This window comes from Galeopterus variegatus, unplaced genomic scaffold (genome assembly GCF_000696425.1).
Source record: "Galeopterus variegatus unplaced genomic scaffold, G_variegatus-3.0.2 Scaffold5002, whole genome shotgun sequence".
NCBI classification, from domain to species: Eukaryota; Metazoa; Chordata; class Mammalia; order Dermoptera; family Cynocephalidae; genus Galeopterus; species Galeopterus variegatus.
The window spans coordinates 72,453-94,476 of NW_007731113.1; the positions used below are offsets into that span (position 1 = coordinate 72,453).

The 22,024-nt window shown below is 35.4% G+C and overlaps 1 protein-coding gene across 2 annotated transcripts in view; it reads left to right on the top strand.

The window, feature by feature from the left end:
• SAMSN1 (SAM domain, SH3 domain and nuclear localization signals 1) overlaps positions 1 to 22,024 on the top strand; it is an 87,093-nt gene that overhangs the window by 15,853 nt on the left and 49,216 nt on the right. The window contains exon 1 of one of the 2 annotated variants that reach the window (XM_008588740.1): positions 15,933 to 16,023. The exons of the other annotated variant lie outside the window; for it this stretch is intronic. Coding sequence (XP_008586962.1) covers positions 15,967 to 16,023 — 57 coding nt within the window. The 5' untranslated portion in view covers positions 15,933 to 15,966. Of the gene's footprint in view, positions 1 to 15,932; positions 16,024 to 22,024 lie in introns of those variants that run through there. 2 annotated transcript variants of the gene reach the window in all.

A 22,024-nucleotide genomic window follows, 5' to 3' on the forward strand; every position in this document is an offset into this window, starting at 1 on the left:
CAGTTACTTACTTATGTGCCAGCCTCCCCTGCAAGTCAGGCACCCTCCAAGTTGCAAACCATATACTATGCACATTGCCTTGTCCCTAATATGAGGGCACATCAAAAAATACATGTGAAGATTCATAATTCCTTTTGATTCTATGTTTCCATGAATTTTTTGAAGTATAGAGTAGACATACTTTTATAAACTCATTCGGTGATATTTTTATGCTCACCAAAGTTTGAGAATAACCACTGAATAGAGGAAAACAATTCATTATTGCCTGACTTTCCCAGTTTCATCTTCACCTATCCAAGAAGTCTTTTGAGAATCTCTCATATGTATATAATTTTCACCAAGTTACTAAATCTAAAAGGCACAACAGCCCTGTAAAGTAGGTAATTCAATTTTCCAAATGAGGCAACAGGGCACTGAGGATTAAGGAAGTTGCCTAAGGTCAATCAGTTTCAGGGCTGAGCTTGGATTTCAGTCAAGGTCTATTGAATCTCATTCTTGTAAAACATGTCACCTTAGAGACCTCAAGCCGAGAACACAGAAAAAAAAGCAGGACACCAGGAATGTACTGGGTAGCCCTGGATAATGCTCAGTACTCAAGGTCTTTATGATCAGCTGGAAAAGTGTACCTCTAATAGGTGCAGCTGATAAATCCCCAGATGTAGTTTTGTGCTTTCCAGCTGACTTAGTTAAAAATCCCATCACAGAGTGTTTGGGACTTTTGATAAGTCATGGAGTAGAAAAATCCCCAAACAAAGGATGTATGAAACTACCAGTCCATTTACCACCTATCTTCCAGATTTTACAAAATGCTTTTGAATATAAATATCTCTTATGATTGTAACATAATAATTATTTTCTTTGGTATCTGTGTAAATGGAATCTGATTTTTCCTTGCTGTGTTTTTTTCAAGCTTAACATCCAAGCTGGATTAAAAACCTTACTCATTTGTGCAACTTCCCCTAATTTATGAGTACTTCTTTTATTTTCCCTGCTACAATTTTTAATCCTCTCTTCTGATGACAACTGCTCTCTGGTGTAGATGTTTTAGTGGATTGCCTTCTGGTGGTTCTAGGAGTCATGAAACCCTCTGTCAATACCACTTCTGTATGACCGAAGGCCCCTAACAAAGCATTCTATCCAATTACTGAGGAGCAAAAGTCATCCCCTCTGCCAGAAGGTCAAAGAGAATGCCCAGTTTGCTAATTATGAAGCCCACTTACTTTAGTAAGAGTTTCCAATATTATTTGGGCATGATCTATCAATGTCATTTGGTCATGATAAACCCAAAGATGTATGAACCATGCTGATGGGTTTGAAAGGGTTCTTGAGTTGGTGTGTGTGTGTTTCTTTGCATTGGATGACACTAACATATCTCAAAAAGAAATACAAAGAAGGTTTCATTTGCATCACCATGGTCAACTTCCCTCTGCCTTTCCCTTTATGAAACAGTAAATTTTAGTGACATTATATGGTTATAGCCATATATGATGCAATAGGTTTTTTTTTTTTTTAATGTTCCTTTAAATGTCATGATAGATTGTGGGGGGGAAAAAAAAACACTGGTGTTAAATGGTAACAAAACTAATGATTTTGAAATGTTTCTGTTAAAATACTTTGAAATTGAGTGCTTAGCTTCTGTACTGTACTTTTTCTGACAGTCTTGCTATCCTTGAATATGGTTATTCAACACAATTAGTAAATTTGATAACTGTATTTATTGTGCATTAATTCAGTTCAGATGAAAGTGACTAGTCTCTCTTGACTAAAGCATAACTGAATTTAAATTGAAACAAAGGAACTGCAGGGCAGATGTGGTTACGGCCAGTGAGTTGTCAAGCAGAGCAACAACTTGGCCTTTGTACATGGGAGAATTGTTAGAAAGGTAAGATTTTTGTTTTTACCGGTAACAAAAGCAGAACTAAGTAGAATGTCAGTCTACATGTATGTAATTGCAAGTGAATAAACTCTATGTCCCTGTTATTTCTACTGTCTAGACATACACCCCATTGGCAATGAGACAGAACATTGGTTTGCTTTTTGATATTAAACATATTTACCAATCATCAAATATTTATTAAACTTCTAGTATCTTCAGAGCTTTTTTGCACTTTTTTGTGTGGTTAACATTGTATTCACCATGATGTTTAGAAGTTTATGCAGCATGGTATAAGGGAAAGACTGTTACACTTTAAAGGAAGAAATTGCCAGTTTAAATTTGGAATCTATGACATACATTGTAACAAACTCTCTGATATCCAGTCACTTCTTCTGTGTGGTGGGAAAAACATAGCTTTCTCCCAGATTTACTGTTAGGAGCCATACTGACACATTTAGAGACAATGTTAAATTTCCGAAGCAAGTCAATGAGTTCAATGAAACGCTTCCTTTACACATGAGTCTATAGATACCTCACTGATTTTGAGATGTGGCTTTCTAAAATATGCATTTGTTTCCTTTCAGCATTGGTTCTTGGTCACTATCTATGTACCAACCATAGAGTTAAGCACTGTCCCATAAAATATGTCTTAACAGTGTGTCCTTTTCATTTTTCTCCCCCTCATCTCTGCTCAGTTTCAATTACTTCTTCATTCACTTTTCCATCCCTTTGAAGCCTGCACACTATCTTGTGAGCTTGTGTGTGCTACAACTTCTTCCTCTCAGGTTGATTTTGAGTAAACCTGCTCATCCTTCAAGTTCCTCCTCTGACTGCTACTGAAAAATACTCTTTGGGGTCTTAGGAGGAGAGTGTAGGGAGCCCTTGGAAAGAAATTATAAAGTAAAAGGTGGACATGGGGAAGAGGCCAGAAGAAAGGGAAGAGAAGAAGAGAAAGGAGGCTATATTATTTGATTATAAAACCAGGATTTATATGGATAGCCAGCTTCTAAAGAAATAGGGGGTTACTTTTGGCTTATAATCTTTTTCCCTTAACTTGCTTGTGAGTTTTATTCTGCATAAAGGGTTTGTCTATGTGGTATAGTGGAGTCAGACAGGCCTGGATTTAAATCTTTACTACTAGGTAGTGTCTTGACTTTAGGTGCATTAACTATTTTGTGTCTCGGTTTCCTCTCAGCAAAATGGGAGATGGTAAGACTTGCTAGAGTTGTTAAGTGAGATGAAGTGGTCTGTAGCAGGGTATCAAAAAATGTACGTTCATTTCACTCATTTTCCTCTTCCAAAAAATCTCCCTTCTTTTTGTCTCCTTATGTGGTTTAATAATAAAATAAACTGAGTATATGAGTATGAAGAATAGTGGCTTTTTAACTTACAATCCTTATTCTTCATCAGTATCTTCATACTCTTCTTTTGAGTCAGTATGGAGGGATCTAAGGTCCCCTCAGATGATCTGATTTGAAAACTATCACTAGACATTGCTCTTTCTAAAGTCCAGATAGTACATGCAAATCAGACTCTTAAAATGGAGATACTCACCAATGCTAGGCATATAGTAGGAACTCAAAAATGGTATTGGGAGGAAGGAATGAAAAAAATTAATGAAACCCAGTGGGTGAGTATACCCAGTTCAGCCATCTCATGTAGAGATAGGGTATTTGCCTTGGGTTGAATGTCCCCCTAGAACTTAGTTACCACTGTGACAGTGTAAGAGGATGGGAAATCCTATTATGGTAATTGCAAGGTGGGACCTTGAAGAGGTGATTGGATTACAGGACCAAGCCTAGTGAACGGATTAAAAACGGTGGTCATGGGTATGGTTCTGAGGGCTTTAAAAGGAGAGTGAGTGAGGAGGTTAGAGTCCCTCTTTGCTCCACTATTTTCACAATGTGATACTCCGCTGTCACTGTTGCCACCAAGACTCTCACCAGATGTCTTCCTTGGACTTTGGATTTCCCAGCTTCAGAAACCATAAGCAATAAATTTTGTTTTCTTTATAAATCATCTGGTTCTAAGTATTTCGTTATAAGCAACAGAAACATACTAATACAATATCTTTGTTCAGTTTTGCCACGATTTTTAATTGTGCCATATCTTTGTTCAGTCTTTTCCTATTTAGTTAATTCTACCACTACTGATACTGACACAAGTGCCAATCACAGAGAGGTAGGGCACCCCCTATCAATAGCCACGTCTACAACTCCTCCAAAACATTTTATATCCATGCCTTCCTTGGAGAAAATGTGATTTTCAGGATAAGAAACTATCATACAATACTGATTAAGGCCACCAACCTCTCTAAAATGTCACTTTGTAGGAATCACTAAGTACAGAACCCCCTGCTGTTTTTGAACCTAGGGCTTCATTATTGGAGAAGAAAGTCACGTGACAATAGTGCAGCATTACATTTGCACCACAAATGAAAACACTGTGCTCTAGACCCAGTGCTGCCCTCAGCTCCCTGTTTCTTTAAATCAAGCATTTTCATCTCTTCTCTGAGCCTTAACTTTCCCAAATGAATCTTATGACTCTGAATACTAAATTGTGTATCCAAAAGTTTTTCATATTTAGAATTTTAATTTAATAATATCATTGATTTTTAAATTATTATACTATGCATTTCATGTTTAAGACAAAGGGAAGTCATTATTGAATTTTTCCTTCAATATAAGTCAATAGAAACATATACTTCACCTTTTTGTTTATGTCATATAATTAATATTTTTTTAACAGTGTCAGTTATGGTATTTCAGTAAATGAAATGAAAGATATAATGAGACATGTCTTATATTCATCAAATTATTTACTTATATTTGCAAGTACAACATGTTGTGTCTCAGGAGGTTATGATGAAATTGCAGAATGTGGATCAGAATGTTTTAATAGCATCTTCTTGCTCTCTAGTGAATTCTGTCACTGTAGTAAAGATCTATCACTTGCAAAGTGTGTGTGCGTACATATGTTGTTTGAAATACTGAAAACATACTCAATTCTCTGTATTTATAATAGGATCTTTTAAAACTATTCAAGATTAGAAACAGCTAAAGAGGATATTGCCTTAAGAATGTCATAGGTTTGACTGCCACCTATCCAAATTAGAAAGAGGTCATTTGACCAATTATTATCACAGTTCATGACATTTGGAGGAAATACACCTAATGGAAGTAACAGCTGTACTCTAGTATCCTTAGTATTGATCTTGGTTACAGTATGTTTCTTAAGTTTTTTACTTGCTTAAGAATAGACATTTCAAGATGTGGAAATAAAGCCATTTCTTCAATTAGGATAAAGATCAAGGAAAACAATTCTGGGAACTCAAATGGCTTGCTACTTGGAAAAGTAATTTTACTCCTCTCATGATTATGAGTTTTCAACTGAATTCTTTTTTTTTATCAACATCAAAATATCAATATCAAAATCATTTTAAGTGTCCATATTAAACATTAGTACTGTCATTTTTCACTGTAACATTCCCATCACTAAACAAGGGGGTCTGGCAGAACTGAATCTCAAAGCATGCCCTTCCTTTATCCAGGTAACATTATGCAGACAGAAGAGCTCTACTAGAGCTCTTTTGGACCAAATGGAGAGAAGGAGAAGGGTGACCTTTTCTCCATTCTCTATGCTAATTTTACAGACAAGGTGACACTAAAAGTACAGTGGTCAAAAGCTTTGGAAATTTTTCAAATTGAAGGAAAGGTACATATTCTCTCCACTTCACATAAAGCCAGTGAATTTCATCTAATACACAGACTAATTGTGTTCCTCTCCTCATTCAGCAGCAGTTCTTCATAGTTCCACATCCCATACAAATGTATACCTCCATCTCATTGACATGTATACTCCCATTACATTCAAGTCTACACGATTTAGCATAGTGCATTAGTTTCCTAGGACTGCCATAACAAATTAGTACAAACCAAGTGTCTAAAAACAACAGACATTATTGTCTCACAGTTCTAGAGGCTAGAAGTCCAAAATCAAGGTATTGGAAGGGCCACACTCTCTTTGAAGCCTCTAGGGAAGAATCCTTTCTTGTCTCTTCCAGCTTCTGGTAGCCCCGGGTGTTCTTTGATTTGTGGTGGCATAACTCCAGTTTCTGCCTGTCTTCACATGGTCATCCTCTCCCTTTATGTTCCTATACAGACTTTCCTTTGTGCATGTGCATATCCAAATTTCCCTCTTCTTTTAAGGACAACAGTCATATTGGATTAAGGGCCCACCGTGCTCCACTATGACCTCACCTTAACTAAACTAATTACATCTACAACAATCCTATTTCCAAATAAGGTGACATTTTGCAACATGTTTTTTTGGTGGACACACTTCAACCCATAATACATGCCATCCAAGCTCTTCATAATCTAGCCTTAACCTAACACTTGCCAGCCCTTTCACCTGTCTTTCTGCTTGTTTACCATACATACTTGCTGTAGAGAATTATTCCTCACTCCCAGACCATATCAAACACTCTTATGCCTCTAACCCTGTCATATACTCTGCCCATTGCAAGAACGTGCTCCCCTTTTCTCTTGTCTGCCTGGAAAATTTCAATTTTGCTGAATATTTCCTCAAGCTTTGACTTCTTAGTGACACATTTCTTTCCTTTTTAGGCAAATTAACAATTTACCTTCTATGTTTTCTTTGCTTATTATCCCTTGAATTGATACAGAACGTGGTACACTAGATTCTCATTGTCAGTTGATCTGCATGTCTTCCCACTAAGCTGTAAACTCTTGGAAGGCAATGACCAATCCTTTCAATCTTTGGACACGTGAAAGAGTGCCAGGCCCATAGAAGACATTCAATAAATATTTGTTAAACAAATGAGATAGAGCCCTCCTCCAAATCTTGTAACATGACAAGAGCGGAGGGAGGAACCCAGAAACAATATCTTAAGCCTGTGTGAAGTTCAAATTCCTAAAGGAGGGATTCTGCCAAGGGGCTCTCACCAGTGCAAGACATTAATCAGTCGTAGGAAAGGCCCTTAAGCATATTAAGGTTTCCCAGGCTGGTGATAAAAGCTGCACTGGGTTGAAGACCAGAAACAAACTACTGTAGCTTCCAAGCTGGTGCCTTGGCAAGGTGATACTACTGATGGATTCTGTTCACCTACTGATTGCCAGCAGAGGAGATGACCTTTGCTAGCTGAAATAAAGAAGTTGGCTTTGGGTGAACCACATGACATACTGATTTCAGCATGAACTAGAACAAGAAAAGTCCATGTTTTTCCCCTAAGTATTTATCATCTTGTAAAGAAGGTTTCTTTTCTCTTTCAAAGGAGAAGTGTTAGTTTTCTAAAGCTCCATCTCCATAAAGATGAGTTGGAAAATTCAAGTCAAGCTCTAATATTCAGAAAATTATCAGGCCAGAATTTTAGTGAAGATGAGACCATTATTACAATTTCTTTCAGTAGACAAGGAGCAATTTCATTTCAATGAATGCTTTGCAGGAAAACACTGTGGCTCAGAATCAGAAGTCTTGGAATCAGGAGCTGAGTCTGTAGAAAAGGAAATTCCAATAGTTAGTTTCCCATATGCATAAAATCAGGATAAGTACTTGACAGGAAAGCTGTTAGGGCAAAAATAATTTATGTTAAAAGGTTTTGAAGCCTTGGGAAAGAATGTTACATAAATCAGTAAAGAGCATTGCCATCAATAGGAAGGGGTGTTGACATAATTTATAGATTTCTCCACAAAGAAGAAAGTATTTTTCTAAGTGGTTTGTAGTCTGTGTGTTTCCAAATTTCTGCAAGATTTTTTTCTGATATTGTCTAATTCAATATTTACTCTAACTGCCATAATCTTTTTTTAGTTTTAAGGGGTATAGATTCTGAGATTTTAATCTTGATACTTGTTAAGGGAATGGCCAAAGTGTGCACACCCACACAGTTGAGTTTATTTTCTATTCAACAAGCACTTCCTGAGCCCCTCTCTGTGCCAAGCTCTCTGGTAGTGCTAGCCATAGGCCCAGCTCCTGCCTTCCAGCTAAAGAAAACAAACCAACAGACCAACAAACCATCAAGCCAACAAAACGGTAAAAACTATCAAGCACCTATGTATTTATTTGCAGAAGGCCCTCTGTAGAGATGACATGAAGGCTGATGCCTTAAGGGTAATAAGGAGCCAGCCATGTCAAAAGTAAATGGTAAAAAAAGTCAAGCACTTCAAGCAGAAGGAAGAGCTTGGGCAGAAGCCCAATATACAGAATTGAATGGTTGTCCAAGCACAGAGAGAAGACCAGCGTGATCAGATCAGACAAAGAAAGGAGGAAAGCGACATAGATAGGCAAAGGCCAGAGAGGTTCAGGCTTTTCTGTTCAGGAGAAAGAGTGTGGAGTCTGTTTTAAGAGCAATTGCAAATCCACAGTTAAATGCTTATCACCAAATCAAAGTGAAAGCAGAACTGAATTCCCTATAGAAATTTCCCCTATCTGGTAGCTGGGGATAAATAGCATTTCAAATATCATTATACCATGTGACAAGAGAAGAACACCTGGTTAAACCAGCAACAACAAATGTGCAGGCTTTGGAAATCAGAGGTTGAACATGTTACCAGGAAGTTGGGTCACACTGTGACCGCATTCTAGAATGAGAGTGGGGTTTGAATCCCCAGGATCTATACTTTTCTATCTTTGTATTTGAGGAAGAGAGGATGGAATTAGCATTTGTTAAGACCTTCTCTGTGTTAGGAATTTTATACATACTGGCTGATTAAATCCCAAGAACAATCTCATGAGAAAATATTATTTTCCCCTTTTACCAATGAGGAAATTGAGATTTGGAAAGGTCAGAAGTTGGGCCCAAGTTTATACACCTTGTCTGAACTCAAACGTACATCAATCCTCTAAAGTCCACATGCTCTCATCACACTCCAAGGCCTCCATGGATGGGTGGAATGAGGAAAAGCAGAGAAACCCCACTGGGCTTTCTCAGCAGAGGACTTGTCGCCAGTGTGTAATTGCTTGCTGGGGTTACCTGAGATAGTCAGAATTCCATGCTCTTGAAAATAGACAATTTGATTTTTCTCCAACCAGATACTGGTATTCAGTTAGTTAGTTTTCTTGGGCTAGAGGGCACAGATGTTAATTTGGCTATTTGGTTCACCATACTACTTGGCTGACAAAGGAAACCAGACTTTTTCTTTCATTTCTGACAAGCAGAGTTGCAAAACCTACGGAAAAGTTTTCTTATTAGAGAGAAAAATAGAACTGAGTTGCAGGTAACATACTTGTAAAATCCTGTAAATGATCACCCGATTTTTGCCTTTCCACAGATGACACATGCAAATGCTTTAAAATTAGAATGCAAGAGAGTTTCCAAGGAGCTGTACCTCACTGTGGCTTTGTGCTGTATTTGCAAACCTCACTTTGTGTGTGCTGGGTAGGGGAGGGAAATGTGTGTCTCTTTACAATGTACCCCATCTCCTAGAAAGCTCTTCTATTATCTTTCATGTCAAAATGAAAAGATGGAATTCGATGTAAATGAAGCTTGACCTGGTGTGTGTATTTACATATACATATATATGCACACACATACACATACATATATGTTTATGTGATGTGTACATATGACATATCAAATTTGATTTTGCCGTGGTAAATGTTTTTACATTAAAATATCCACCACAATTATATCCCCTTCATTTTTAATTAAACTGGTACACAATTAAAGTATTTCATTCTATAATTATATTGTAGTCAGAGTAGAGGGCATGAAGATCATACAGGGGTTTTTATTGTTTTAAGTGGACTATACAATTACTATCTAGCTATTTAGCTTTACAACTTTAGCATAGTTTCAAATGATAAGGTCTGAAAAATAATCTGGTCAATCTTCAGTCTGCTATAAGTTTTTCTGGTGAGTAAAAGTAGAAAGAAAATAGAAGCGATCTTGTTTGTCCTGTTTAAGTATAGCTTTTCTGAGGAAAGGAAGCTCATATATATCTCTTTGGCAGCATTTTATTAATTACATTTTTCTTCAGTAGGTGAAGACAGGAAATTATGGTCTATTGATCAGTACAATCTACCTTCCTCTGTGCTTCTGGGGAACAAAGTATGAATTAAGCAGGGGATTTTAATAGTGCATGTGAAATGTACTGTGTTCAGATAAGATAGCAAAAACAATTTGTGCAAAATTTAGTTCAATTGTAATAGGAACAGAATTTCTTTTCAGCCAAATGAGGTCGATTCATGTGGAACTGAATTATATTCTTAGTTTAAAAAATAAGGAGTGAAAAAACAACTATTCCACAGCATACTGTATTTCTGTGCTTATGAAAATGAGAAAAACATGAAAATGTGGAGAGAGCACATTACTTAAATGTGAGGATGGACTTGGTGGAACACCTTCCTGTTTGTGTCCGGCCTTCCTCCTACTGTGTCATGCCAGTTGCCATGCCCTATGACAGTCTTAAAAATTTTAAGGTAGGGCTCATGGTGATAGGGATGAATTTTATGTAATTAGCTACATGTTTCACATAATTATGAGCTTAGTAAATAAGATGAGATAAAGATATGCAAATGTTTTAAAGAGCCACACTGAAAGAAGAAAGTCAGAAGTAATAAAAATGTGAAGAAACAGAGTTGGCAAAACTAGACTCTTCTTAAAGATGGTGTATTAGTCTCATATATTTGCCAAAAAGATGCTAACCCACAGACACAAAGAAATTTGGCAAAAAATAGGAGAAAATATGGATGTCAATTCATATTTTTGGGTGATGAAAAGTGAATGCAGGACTGGAGCAAGTGACAGTCTCAGAAGCTGTGGAAGGGGATGCTGCACTGAAATGAGCCAGTGTGTACCACAGAGTCCCTGTGAGCTTGAGCATTTGAAGGCTTCAAGGAAGCTGCTTTCTCTCCTCCACAGTCCCAGAAGGGAATATTATTACCTGCAGAACCTGAATGGACTCAGAAAAAAGAACTCCAGAAACTGCCACTTGGGAGTCTTCTGATGAATGGGTTCCTCATTGCCTGATCACCAGACAAGCCCACCTCATTACACAGAGCTTCCAGTCGGGTCTCTCATACCATGCTCTTAATAATATGTCATCAACTAACAATCACTAAATGTTTGATGATTGCTTCAAAGATGAAAGGAAGATATCAAAGCAAACAGAAGAAAGAAATCAGAAAGAAACAAAGATGAAGAAGGGAACAAAAGGAAAATTCTGAAAGTGACCATTAACAGCCTCAGAGAGGTAAGAGAACATATCCCATATATTTATTTAGTTTTTGTGTAGGGTTTGGTATGTGCTAGGCCCTTTTCTGCTAACTTTATAATAGTGTCTCATTTAATCCTCATAGCAATCTCTTTCAGGCAGGCATGTTTTATACAAAAGCTAAGTAATTTGCCAACGTCATCCTAGTAAATGGCAGAGCCAGGATTTGAACCCAAGCAGTCTGGCTAAAGGTCATCCTCTTAACCACTACATTTAACTGCCTTTCCAAAAATTAAGAGCATAATGTTATGAAAAGGGAATGATCAGAAAGAACTTTTGAAAACAAAAAATATTATAACTAAAATATTTATTACAATAAGTACTACAAAAAGTGATGGAATTATCCCAGAAAGTAAAATAAAAAGTCAAAAAGGTGGAGAACACAGAGAAATGTAACAAAATGACAGTCTCAGTCAAGGATGTTCAATATTGGACTAATCAGTTACCAGAAAGAGAGAAAAAAGGGAGATGGGAAATTTATACCAGGAAACAGGCCCTCACCAGATAACAAATCTACCAGTTCCTTGATCATGAACTTCCCAGTCTCCAGAACTGTGAGAAATAAATTACTGTTGTTTAGGAGCTACCCAGTTTATGGTAACGAAATTCAAGGAAACACAGACCTGAAGGAAATTTCCAAGGATATAGAAAGAGAGAGAAAGAAAGAAGAGAGAGAGAAACAGTCCATATACAATAAACCAGGAATCGCAATGGCATTAGATTTCTCAACAACTATGGAAGCTAGAATACAATTGGAGAGGCCTAAACTCTGAGGGAAAGTGATTTACAGGCTAGAATTCTATTTCAAGTTAAAATAGCATTCAAATGTGAAGGATCTAAAAGGAGCTAGGTGTACTTTTTCTGTTAGGGAGATACGTTTCTGCAAATGAGAGAGTAGGAAAAAAAAAGATGCTGGTGAGGTTGCAGAGGAAAAGGAACTCTCATACATTATTGGTGGGACTGTAAAATGGTGCAGCCTCTATGGAAAATGGTTTGGAGGTTCCTCAAACAATTGCAGATAGATCTACCATATGACCCACCTATCCCACTACTGGGAATATACCCAGAGGAATGGAAATCATCAAGTCGAAGGTATACCTGTGCCCAATGTTCATCGCAGCACTCTTTACAATAGCCAAGAGTTGGAACCAGCCCAAATGTCCATCATCAGATGAGTGGATATGGAAAATGTGGCATATCTATCTACACAATGGAATACTACTCAGCTATAAAATGAATGAAATACTGCCATTTACAATGACATGGATGGACCTAGAGAGAATTATATTAAGTGAAACAAGTCAAGCATGTTTTGGCTACTGCCTCAACTCAAACCCAAACAGAAAGTTTAAAAGAAGGCGTACTTCTAGGGAATTACCCAACCTTTACAAGAAGTGGTTTTGGCATCACTCCATCACTGTTAGTGAATATATGGGAATTCTGCAATGAAACTCAGGCAAAGCACCATATCATATTGAGAAATTAATAGACAAAATATTAATTTCTCATGTAGACTTGATGTAGATATGCTTCTGATAGATATGCTTAATTTCAGACCTTGTTGGGAAAAACATCTCAATAGCTCCACCTTTCTTTCACTTCCATTAGTAGGATCAGAATCCTCTCTTCCTCCAATCTTCTCCTCAAAACACAAGCTCATCCTCCCTAGCAGGTCACCAGGAGAAGCAGAGAAGCGACTGTAAGGCTTTTCAATTAGTAAGATAATAGAAGGGACTTCAAGAGCTGGGGAAGGGGGTGTGTCCCTTACAGAAGAGGATTAGTAAATAGGGACTCCAAAGACAGAATGGGTAAATGACTTCAGAGAGATAGGAAATGTAAGAAGTTCACAGGGAAGCCACTGTCTCCCCATCCCTACAACCCCCACTATAGGCCTGGAAGAATATCCATTTCATTATTTCTCTGTAATCCCCCAAATCCAAATGAGAAGGTGTTTTATCCACCATATGGTAAGAATAAGCTAGATATCTACAGGAGGGTACAAACACTCAGTCCCCCCAAAATGGCTTTGAAGCCATCATCTGAATTGTTGAACACAGAACTACATAGAACTTCATCAGATATCAGTGAGTGTTTGCTTCAGGAAATCCTGAGTGAGGATGAGGTTTGTATTACAGTGTTGGAGCTTCTCTTCTACCAAGCCATAAACAGGCAGGAACACAACACTCCCTCTGGACTTCTTTCTATAAATCTCCCTTCCTTGTACTACAGAGAGAAACTTGCTCTAAGGGGGCAGAAAGAAGAGAGATACTATCCAGGTTAAATTTCTTTTATTTCCTGTCATTTGATTGCAATTTCTTAAAAATTTTGACTCACCATTTATGACGCAGAAATAGTAACCAGTATATGTGCCACAAAGTTCCAACCTATTTCATTCTTCCGGAGTATGCGACCATTAAGGTAATGTGTGAAAACAAGGCACTGAGACTTTGTGCTTTAGCAATTTCCCTGTTTCAGAACATGTCTTAAGCAACATGTGGCCTAGCGGTTTAATCATGATTGGGAGTTAGATGTACTCAAGTACCAACTCTACTCAGTTCCTGTTCTGTCTACCTGATTTTTGATGGTCACTCTGGGTCATTCATTAAATACTGCAGTGTCCTCAGAATTCCATAAAGTAGTAGAGGATTGATAAACACATTTGCCACCTTGTCACCTGAGATTTTTTTTTTGAGGATCAAGGAGTTTAAGATGATTGCATAGTAACAGGACTTCAAATGTCATATCTGTCTTAATATACAGAAAACATTTTTCTTGCGTAGCAAAATGATTATACAGTTGTTTTTCCCACCTGGTATTTTGAAGGAAAATATTCATTTTATTTACATTTTAAGTATTTCATCAGTGTTAATGATGGTAAAATATCTAGAAACCATAAACTGAGATCTGATACAAACTGCTTGAGCATAACATTTTTAAAAACTGCATTTAGTTCTCCTATGGGCACAATGAATGTAAGTTTTCTATATTCTTTAGGAATCATTACAGAAATATAAACCATAGCAAACACCATCCCAAACATAATTGTTTAAAATCTCATGCCTCTTTAGGATTCACAAACATTTTTTTTGACATAAAACGTTACTGAAATGATAAGTCATATAATAGGGACATCCTTTATTGGTATTCCTTTTATTTTCAACATAACCCTATCACGTAATAAGTGCAAGCATTATTATTCCCATTTTATTGATTGAACTCCACAATTAAATTAAATTTCTGTTCATAGATGAAGAAATGGCAATACAGAGGGTACAAATGTTTTATTTAAAAATATATATTAGTTCGTGACTTTTAATTTCTTAAGAGATGGAGGAAAAAATTTGTTTTGGCTACTGCCTCAACTCAAACCCAAACAGAAAGTTTAAAAGAAGGCGTACTTCTAGGGAATTACCCAACCTCAGAGTTCTCAGGTTTTCCAGTGTTATCCTCTGTGTCAGTATTTTGAAAATACCAGACCAATAATTCTTGAAAATATAATTCTGCTTTTAATTTTAATATCTGATAGAAGAAGCATATTAACCATAATCTTGACAAATATATTCCTTTAATTCTACTGTAGAACAAAAACAGTTATTTTTTAGCTAGTCAAGAGGCTTGATATATTGTCAAACAGCAGGTAATAGACACTCAATTTAATATCTGTTAAATGAAGTGGTGAGGCATGAACACTAGAACGGGGCCCGAGAAAAGAGGGGCTTAGAGGTGTGAGGGAAGATTGAGAAATACAGTCAGCTGATTTATCACCTAGATAAGTTGTTAGCTGAGATTGCGGCACTATTACTTTTTAATCCAGGGGATTTATAAACAGAAATCTAGGTTGATTGTCTTAAACAAGCCTGTTTTAATAGAACCAGGGTTTCAAATACTCAGCGAGTCTTCCTTTGGTAAAACCCCCAGTTAACAAGAAAGCTTGAAGTTCTTGCTTTTTACTTATGGGTATATTATTTCTGACATTATAGTACAAATTTTAAAACCTTTAGTTTGATGAAGAAAGTCATTCTAAGTCATAAGCTCTATTCCGGTCCTATTTATTACTCCGGATGCATCATTTGAAGGGGCCGTTGACCCGCAGGATCATTACTGGAACAGCAATTATCAGTATATGGTATTACAGTTTGTAGCAAAAAGACATCTGGCTAATTGGGAGTTCTGTTGAATTGATTTCTTTGTTAATTAGGGCTTTACAATGCAATAATATATTTTAAAAGTAACAATACGTGTAAGTGTTTACTTCTGGAATCAGATTCCCATTTATATTTAGAATGAATTTCATCCATAATCTATTTTTTAAGTATATGCATACATGCTTTAAATAAGATTAATATCGTATAAAGTGTAGATTATTTTATCTTTTAACAATGTTTATTTAGAAATGTAAAATTGATTATCTTAAGTATTACCGTATTTTTTTAAATAATAAAAAGCCAACATCTCAAGTTTTATTTCTTGGCTCAGATTTTTTTTCCCTCTACACATAGAATGCATTGTAGATTTTTATTTTTATACAAACCAAGAAGATAAATTTTGTTTTGAAATTTTTGTGGCCCTTTTGATAACTGCAGGCATGTCAAAGTGTGCTATTTGGGAACCCAACTCATAGAATGTAATAGGGACAGGACAATTAAGAGTTACCAAAGAATTACGGTAAGAAAAAAAAAAAAGAAAAAAAACTTTACCCATGTAGATATTGAAGTCATATCCTGACCAAAGGAGGAAGTGGCTGGTTACTGGGCTCAAACTTAACTGATGCTGTACTTCATAGACAGCACACTGCTGACTGTTTTCAGTTTCTGCAACAGCAGAAAGTACACTCACTAGGAGTAGTCTGAATTCAAAATGCTGAAGAGAAAACCATCCAACGTTTCAGAGAAGGAGAAACATCAAAAACCAAAGGTAAGGTTATTTCATACATAATTAAATAAAACCAAACCATCTAATAGAAAAACACACACAGGGGCCGGCCCCGTGGCTCACTCGGGAGAGTGCTGCACTGGGAGTGCCGAGGCCGCAGGTTCAGATCCTATATAGGGATGACCGGTGGGCTCACTGGCTGAGCGTGGTGCAGACCACACCGTGCCAGGGAATGCGATCCCCTTACAGGTCAAAAAAAAAAAAAGGAAAAAACAAAGCAAAAAAAAACCCCACAGTTCTTATCTGTCAACATAAATCAGTTCAAGTTATAGGGTTGAATTCCTCTTGCCAAACATGGTAAAAATCGAAAGAGTTAGATGTTAAACATCTGACAATTATTGTCTCTGTAATTTATACTTATAGTACATATTCGATCATTTATGTATGCAAGTGAAGTTGGAGGTCAGATCATCAGCTTCATGAAAATCAATTTGGTGGTCTCTGTAAGGTTGATATTATGAAGTCTTCTTGCACATTTTTAATGACTAGGAGGTTGTCAGTGTCTATTTAACAGTTTACCAAATGAATTTTATCTCAAGAGCTTAGCTCCTCATAATACATTTAATTATGAGAAGGTTGTAAAATGAAGATGTTTTGGTTAAAAATATGATTTTCAAAAATTTTTTAATGTTAAAATATGAGTATGATAACTTGTTGTAAAGAGGTATTTTTCCTATTCTCTTTCTGTTGAACTAATGTTACTAGAGAGAGGATTGGGCTATGGTTTGCTAGCATCAAAACCCCAGATACTGGTAGATTTGATAAATTGGTAATATGCGGAATGTTATTCTATTCTTTGTCTTTACAGTAATTGCCACTTCCAAAAAAAAAAAAAAAGGTAGAATATTGGATAACAAAGTTTAGTTTCCATTGTAGAATTCTAAATTAGATTCATTTATAAACATAAAAGAAGCTATTTACGAAATACTAATGTCAGAAAATTTCTCCAATATTCGTATTTTTCTTGAGTTTCTTAGGTAAATAAAAAGTTTACTCTGTTGTGAGATAAACAATAGCTAGATCCAGATGTCTTTTTAAAGGATTGATTTATTGTCTGTTATCAGCCTTCATTTGTTAGGCAACTGTTTTCAGAGAAAGGGGTTAGGAATTGATTGTGACCTTTTGAATTGATGTGACATTGAACAATGGTCGATACTTAGAAACTCTTTCAAAGTTACCATGTAAATTCTTTGAAAGAAACTGAAAATAAGTGAGTTCTAATCTTTGGAAGCTAAGAATAATGATTTTTAATATTATTTCTTTCTGACACAAAGATCTGATAAATGATGGACAAGCATCTTATTAAAAATATAGCTAGATAACCTATCATGATTTCTATGTTTTTCCCTAATATAAGGAAAATTCAAGGTAACATTTTCCTTTTTTTAACTGAAAAATAATTGATTAAACATATTTATGTGGTACAGAGTTGAATATCAATACCTGTGTACAATGTCTGATGATCAAATCAGGATAATTAGCATGTTCATCATTACAAATCAAGGTAACATTTTCCATGGAGTACAATCAAATTTTTACAAGCATCACTTAAACTTTTATTTAAGATTAATTTTATATAAAATTTACTTGATTAAATGTAACAAATATTCAGCTAACAATAATAGGTTTGGGGGAGATCACAAAATAAAATATAATATAAAGCAGTGTTTTCCTCAAAGTATTTGAAATCTAGATTATCTTATAAGGTTTGTATATCTAGTGAGTAGTGAGTAACAATTTATGTCACTAAACTATCTTCAAAATGATGCTTTAGTCTATCATCATCACTTCACTCAATAGCAGGAACTATTGTAATAGAAGTAGAATACTGTTCATCATTTTGACTTCCTTATTCATAAAATTAAAAATATATTTGCTATAACATACACCTGGGAAAAAATATATCATAGAAAATAGCCACACTGGAAACATATTAATTTTGTTGTGAATGAATTCCTACTGTCTTTAGATAGATCATTTCATTCTACATGAATTTAAGGAGATATGTGAGTATACATGCACAGGTGTGTTTCTCATATATTACATATCCACTGGTTCCCTTCCTTTTAATATGGAAGTGATATTCTTAAAATTATTATAATTATGCCTTAGAAAGAACTCCTCTTAATTCACATTTACTTTACTGGGTAATTTTCTTCTCATATTTTATGGATAAAAAGCAGAATCCATATGGGATAGAAGAGATGAATGCTATGATGATCTCTACAAGTAAATTGCTAGTAGAAGAGGATACAAATCTCTTCATCCACTGGAATGGAACATAGTGTCTGCGTTTATGGATAAAAAGCAGAATCCATATGGGATAGAAGAGATGAATGCTATGATGATCTCTACAAATAAATTGCTAGTAGAAGAGGATACAAATCTCTTCATCAACTGGAATGGAACATAGTGTCTGCGTTTAGAAAGATAGACTAGAACCATCAAGAAATTGGTCTGAAATATAGGGAATCAGTGTCTACACTGATTAACTACGTACTAGACAATAGTTTACATCTCCTGACCCAGAAATGTACACTCTTTATACTACACTCTCAAATTTTCTGAGAAGGAGTTTCTTGTTTTTTATTGTAAATGCTAGAGTAAAAAGTGACAACATTAAAAATGAGGGAAATATTATTTAATCATCTAGTTCATGTTATTCCCATAGATTGTGTTTCAGGTGACCTAGTACCCAATTCGAATGCAATGCATATTATACCTAATGTTACCTCAAATAAAAATTATGTTACTTCCTATTTGAAAAGGAAATAAATGAAGAAGGACTTTGTTATTAGTATTCAGATAGGTCCTATAGTTGTGAGAAGGTTCAGAACATTTGTGAATATAGCATACAGTAATAGATTTATGAGTTCTATATCCAAAATAATTTATTATTTTCTTATATTTGTAAAACTCCTCAATAAATATATCCATGCATTAAAAAAGGGAACTCAAAACACATGTTAAAATACAGTTTCATCATCTGTAATTTTATCATTAATTTGACCTCTTTTTCATCCTTTATTCCTGTTTATTTTTGGTATGGGTTCTTTCCTTCAAATAACCCATAAATAAGCCCAATAGTACTCAAATTTATTATAAGATATTCATAGTGTAGACTGAGAGGCAGAAGAGATTTTCCATAAGGGAAACTGGAAAATTCTTGGAGAATTATTACAAAAGCAACTCACTGCATGTACTGGAATGTTAATAAATTTTAACAAGTTTAATATGTGTTTGTCTCATAATTCTCTACAAGGTATAGGTAAAATCTGAATTGAAAAAGAAATTTGGCTAATAATGGTTAAGTATTCTACATTTAGATTAGTTTAAAAATAGCCTTGCTTAACATACATGCAAGGTACTGTTACCTTCCTTTTTGAATTTTGTTTTTACCTTCTTACCACAAGTGCCTGCCATGGACAGTGATTTGAAAAACTTTTAAGCATATCCAGGATTCAGATTTGATGAGATATTATCACAGTATACTTTATAAATGCTTAAATTATAGAACATAACAATTTCCTTGTCTGTTTTTTCTGACTAAAATGTTTTATTTTAGTTTTTTTATATTTGTTATTAGTTATTACATACCAGATGCTGTGCTCAGAGCTTTTGTACACTAATTTATTTATTATTTGTAACAACTCTGTGAGAGAATCACTCTTAGCCTCATAAATGAAGAGCATTAAGGTTAATTACTTTAAACAAAAACACATTGTTAGATGAAAAATAAAACTGTGTTAAATGAAATACATGTCAATTTTCAATACTCCTGTTCTTAATTATCATACTGCCATTATAAGCAATGGTACTGTAAGTATTATTCCTGTTTCTGTCTTAATTGCCAGCTAAATTTTAAGGAGACCAGGGAGACCATACCTTTAAGAGCCTCTGTTGGTTGGAAATCTTTAAGAGCTTCTGTAAGTCCCCAATTCCTGTCTCTGGCTAAATGCAGGAAGTCTATCTATGAAATCCCTTCAGGAGTCCTCCCAAGTTTCAACACTTAGAGTTGTAAAACAACAAAAACTTTCTTGATATTCAAATTTCAAACTTTCAAAATATCATAATCAACATAATCATATATTGAAGTCTATAGTAATATTGAATTATATTGAAACATATTAAAGTAATATTGAATTATAACCATATATCTTCCTTCTGCACCTAGTATAATACCTTCAATGTAGTAGGCTTTCACAAATATTTGTAAAGTAAATGAAGTTTGTTGAGTCTACTATATGCAGCCAGGTTCAAGTATGGATACTAACTAGTACTACATACTTTCATTACTCTTGGCAGCAAATCTGTTTGTGTATGTGTAAGAAAATTTGTGTATATGTGTTTAAGTACAATATAATTCATTTTCATGTTTTATTTCAAGTACTCCAATATACCAAATGCTGAGCAAGGATCCCTAGAAAGGCCCATTGTTACATAACAGTAGACCTTTGCTCCAGGTTAGAGAATATGGTGAAAACTTTGGAAATAGAAAAGGAATAGACCCCACAAATGAAACTTGTAACTATAATTAGAACAACTCAGCATTTACTTAGCTGCAATTAATGATCTGTGTTAATAAATTTTAACTGGGGTGTTTCATGGAGTAAAAGAGATTCAAGCACCACTGCTGTTTAAGGAAAACATTGGAATAATGGCAGTTCTGGAAAAAGCTTTTTTTTTTTAACCATTCTTTTTAATCTAAAGTGCATACTAAATGAGACACCATTAGTGTCACAGATGCTAATTTTCACTAGCAATGACTGAAGTGGCATTCTTTCCCATTTGCATTTGATCCTAGCAATGATGAGAGGTGATGAGTTGATTATGAGCTGTTTTCACTGCACTGCCCGCTGTGCAAATTTATGCTTCTAGACAAGGATGACACATAGTTGTAGCATTAAAGAGCTTTCCTCATTATTTTTTGTATCAAGACTAAGTTACATTTTAACTCTTATCTAACCAGGTACAAGAAAGAAAATATTTGCACACACTGGTGCTTACTCGAGGCTAGCCACGTGCACAAAAGACTCACATCCATTATTTTATCTAATCTTTGAAGTCCCCTTTGAGATATGCATTATTGTTTTCCTCCAATTCACAGGGAAGAAAACAGTTTTGTAGATGTGAAATATTTTGCCTAAGGTATCATAGCTAGTTTAAAAAGTTTGATTTGCAATTTATGGGAAAGCTTTCTGCTTCTAAATCTACACCTCCACTCTCTACTACTCTCCATTGCTTCTTTATCTGGGGTATAATTTTATGACTTCTTTAATTTAGCTGAACTCAGCTGAATGTTTGGCTTTTCAGTCAAAGTTATTTGGAATAAGATATGTGATATACAGTAGAGGTAATATCTTAGATTTACTTTTTTCCCCCATGTTAAAAAACAGTAGATGTAAATAAATGCTTATTTTTACTTTTTGTTATTACCTCCCTCCCCTCCAAAAAAAAGAAAAAACTCTCAGAAGGTTCTCTTTATGCATTTCCTTAGTATTTATTTCATGTTTGTTTTCCAAAACATATTCAAAGTGAATTATAATGCAAACGTAAAACCAAATAAGATAAATCAGGACAAAGTGGTATATTGGCCATGTTAAAAGGTATCTCAGGGGTCATCAAGGTTGACTTGAATGTATCAAGTATGTGAGCATTTGTTACTTGATGTGGTCCTACAGACGAGAACATTGACATTCCTGTCAACTTAGCAGCATTTTTTTATACTTATCTTTTCAAAAGACTTAGAAGTTAATTCACTAATCCATTCATACATCCGTGTATTTGTTCTTCAATACAACAAGTATCTGCTGAATGCTCACTATGGATGACATAGACCACATGCAGGGGATATAGAAATGAACAAAACGGGCTGAGCCCGTGGAGCACTCGGGAGAGTGTGGCACTGGGAGCGCAGCAGTGCTCCCGCCGCGGGTTTGGATCCTATATAGGGATGGCTGGTGCGCTCACAGCGCTCACTGGC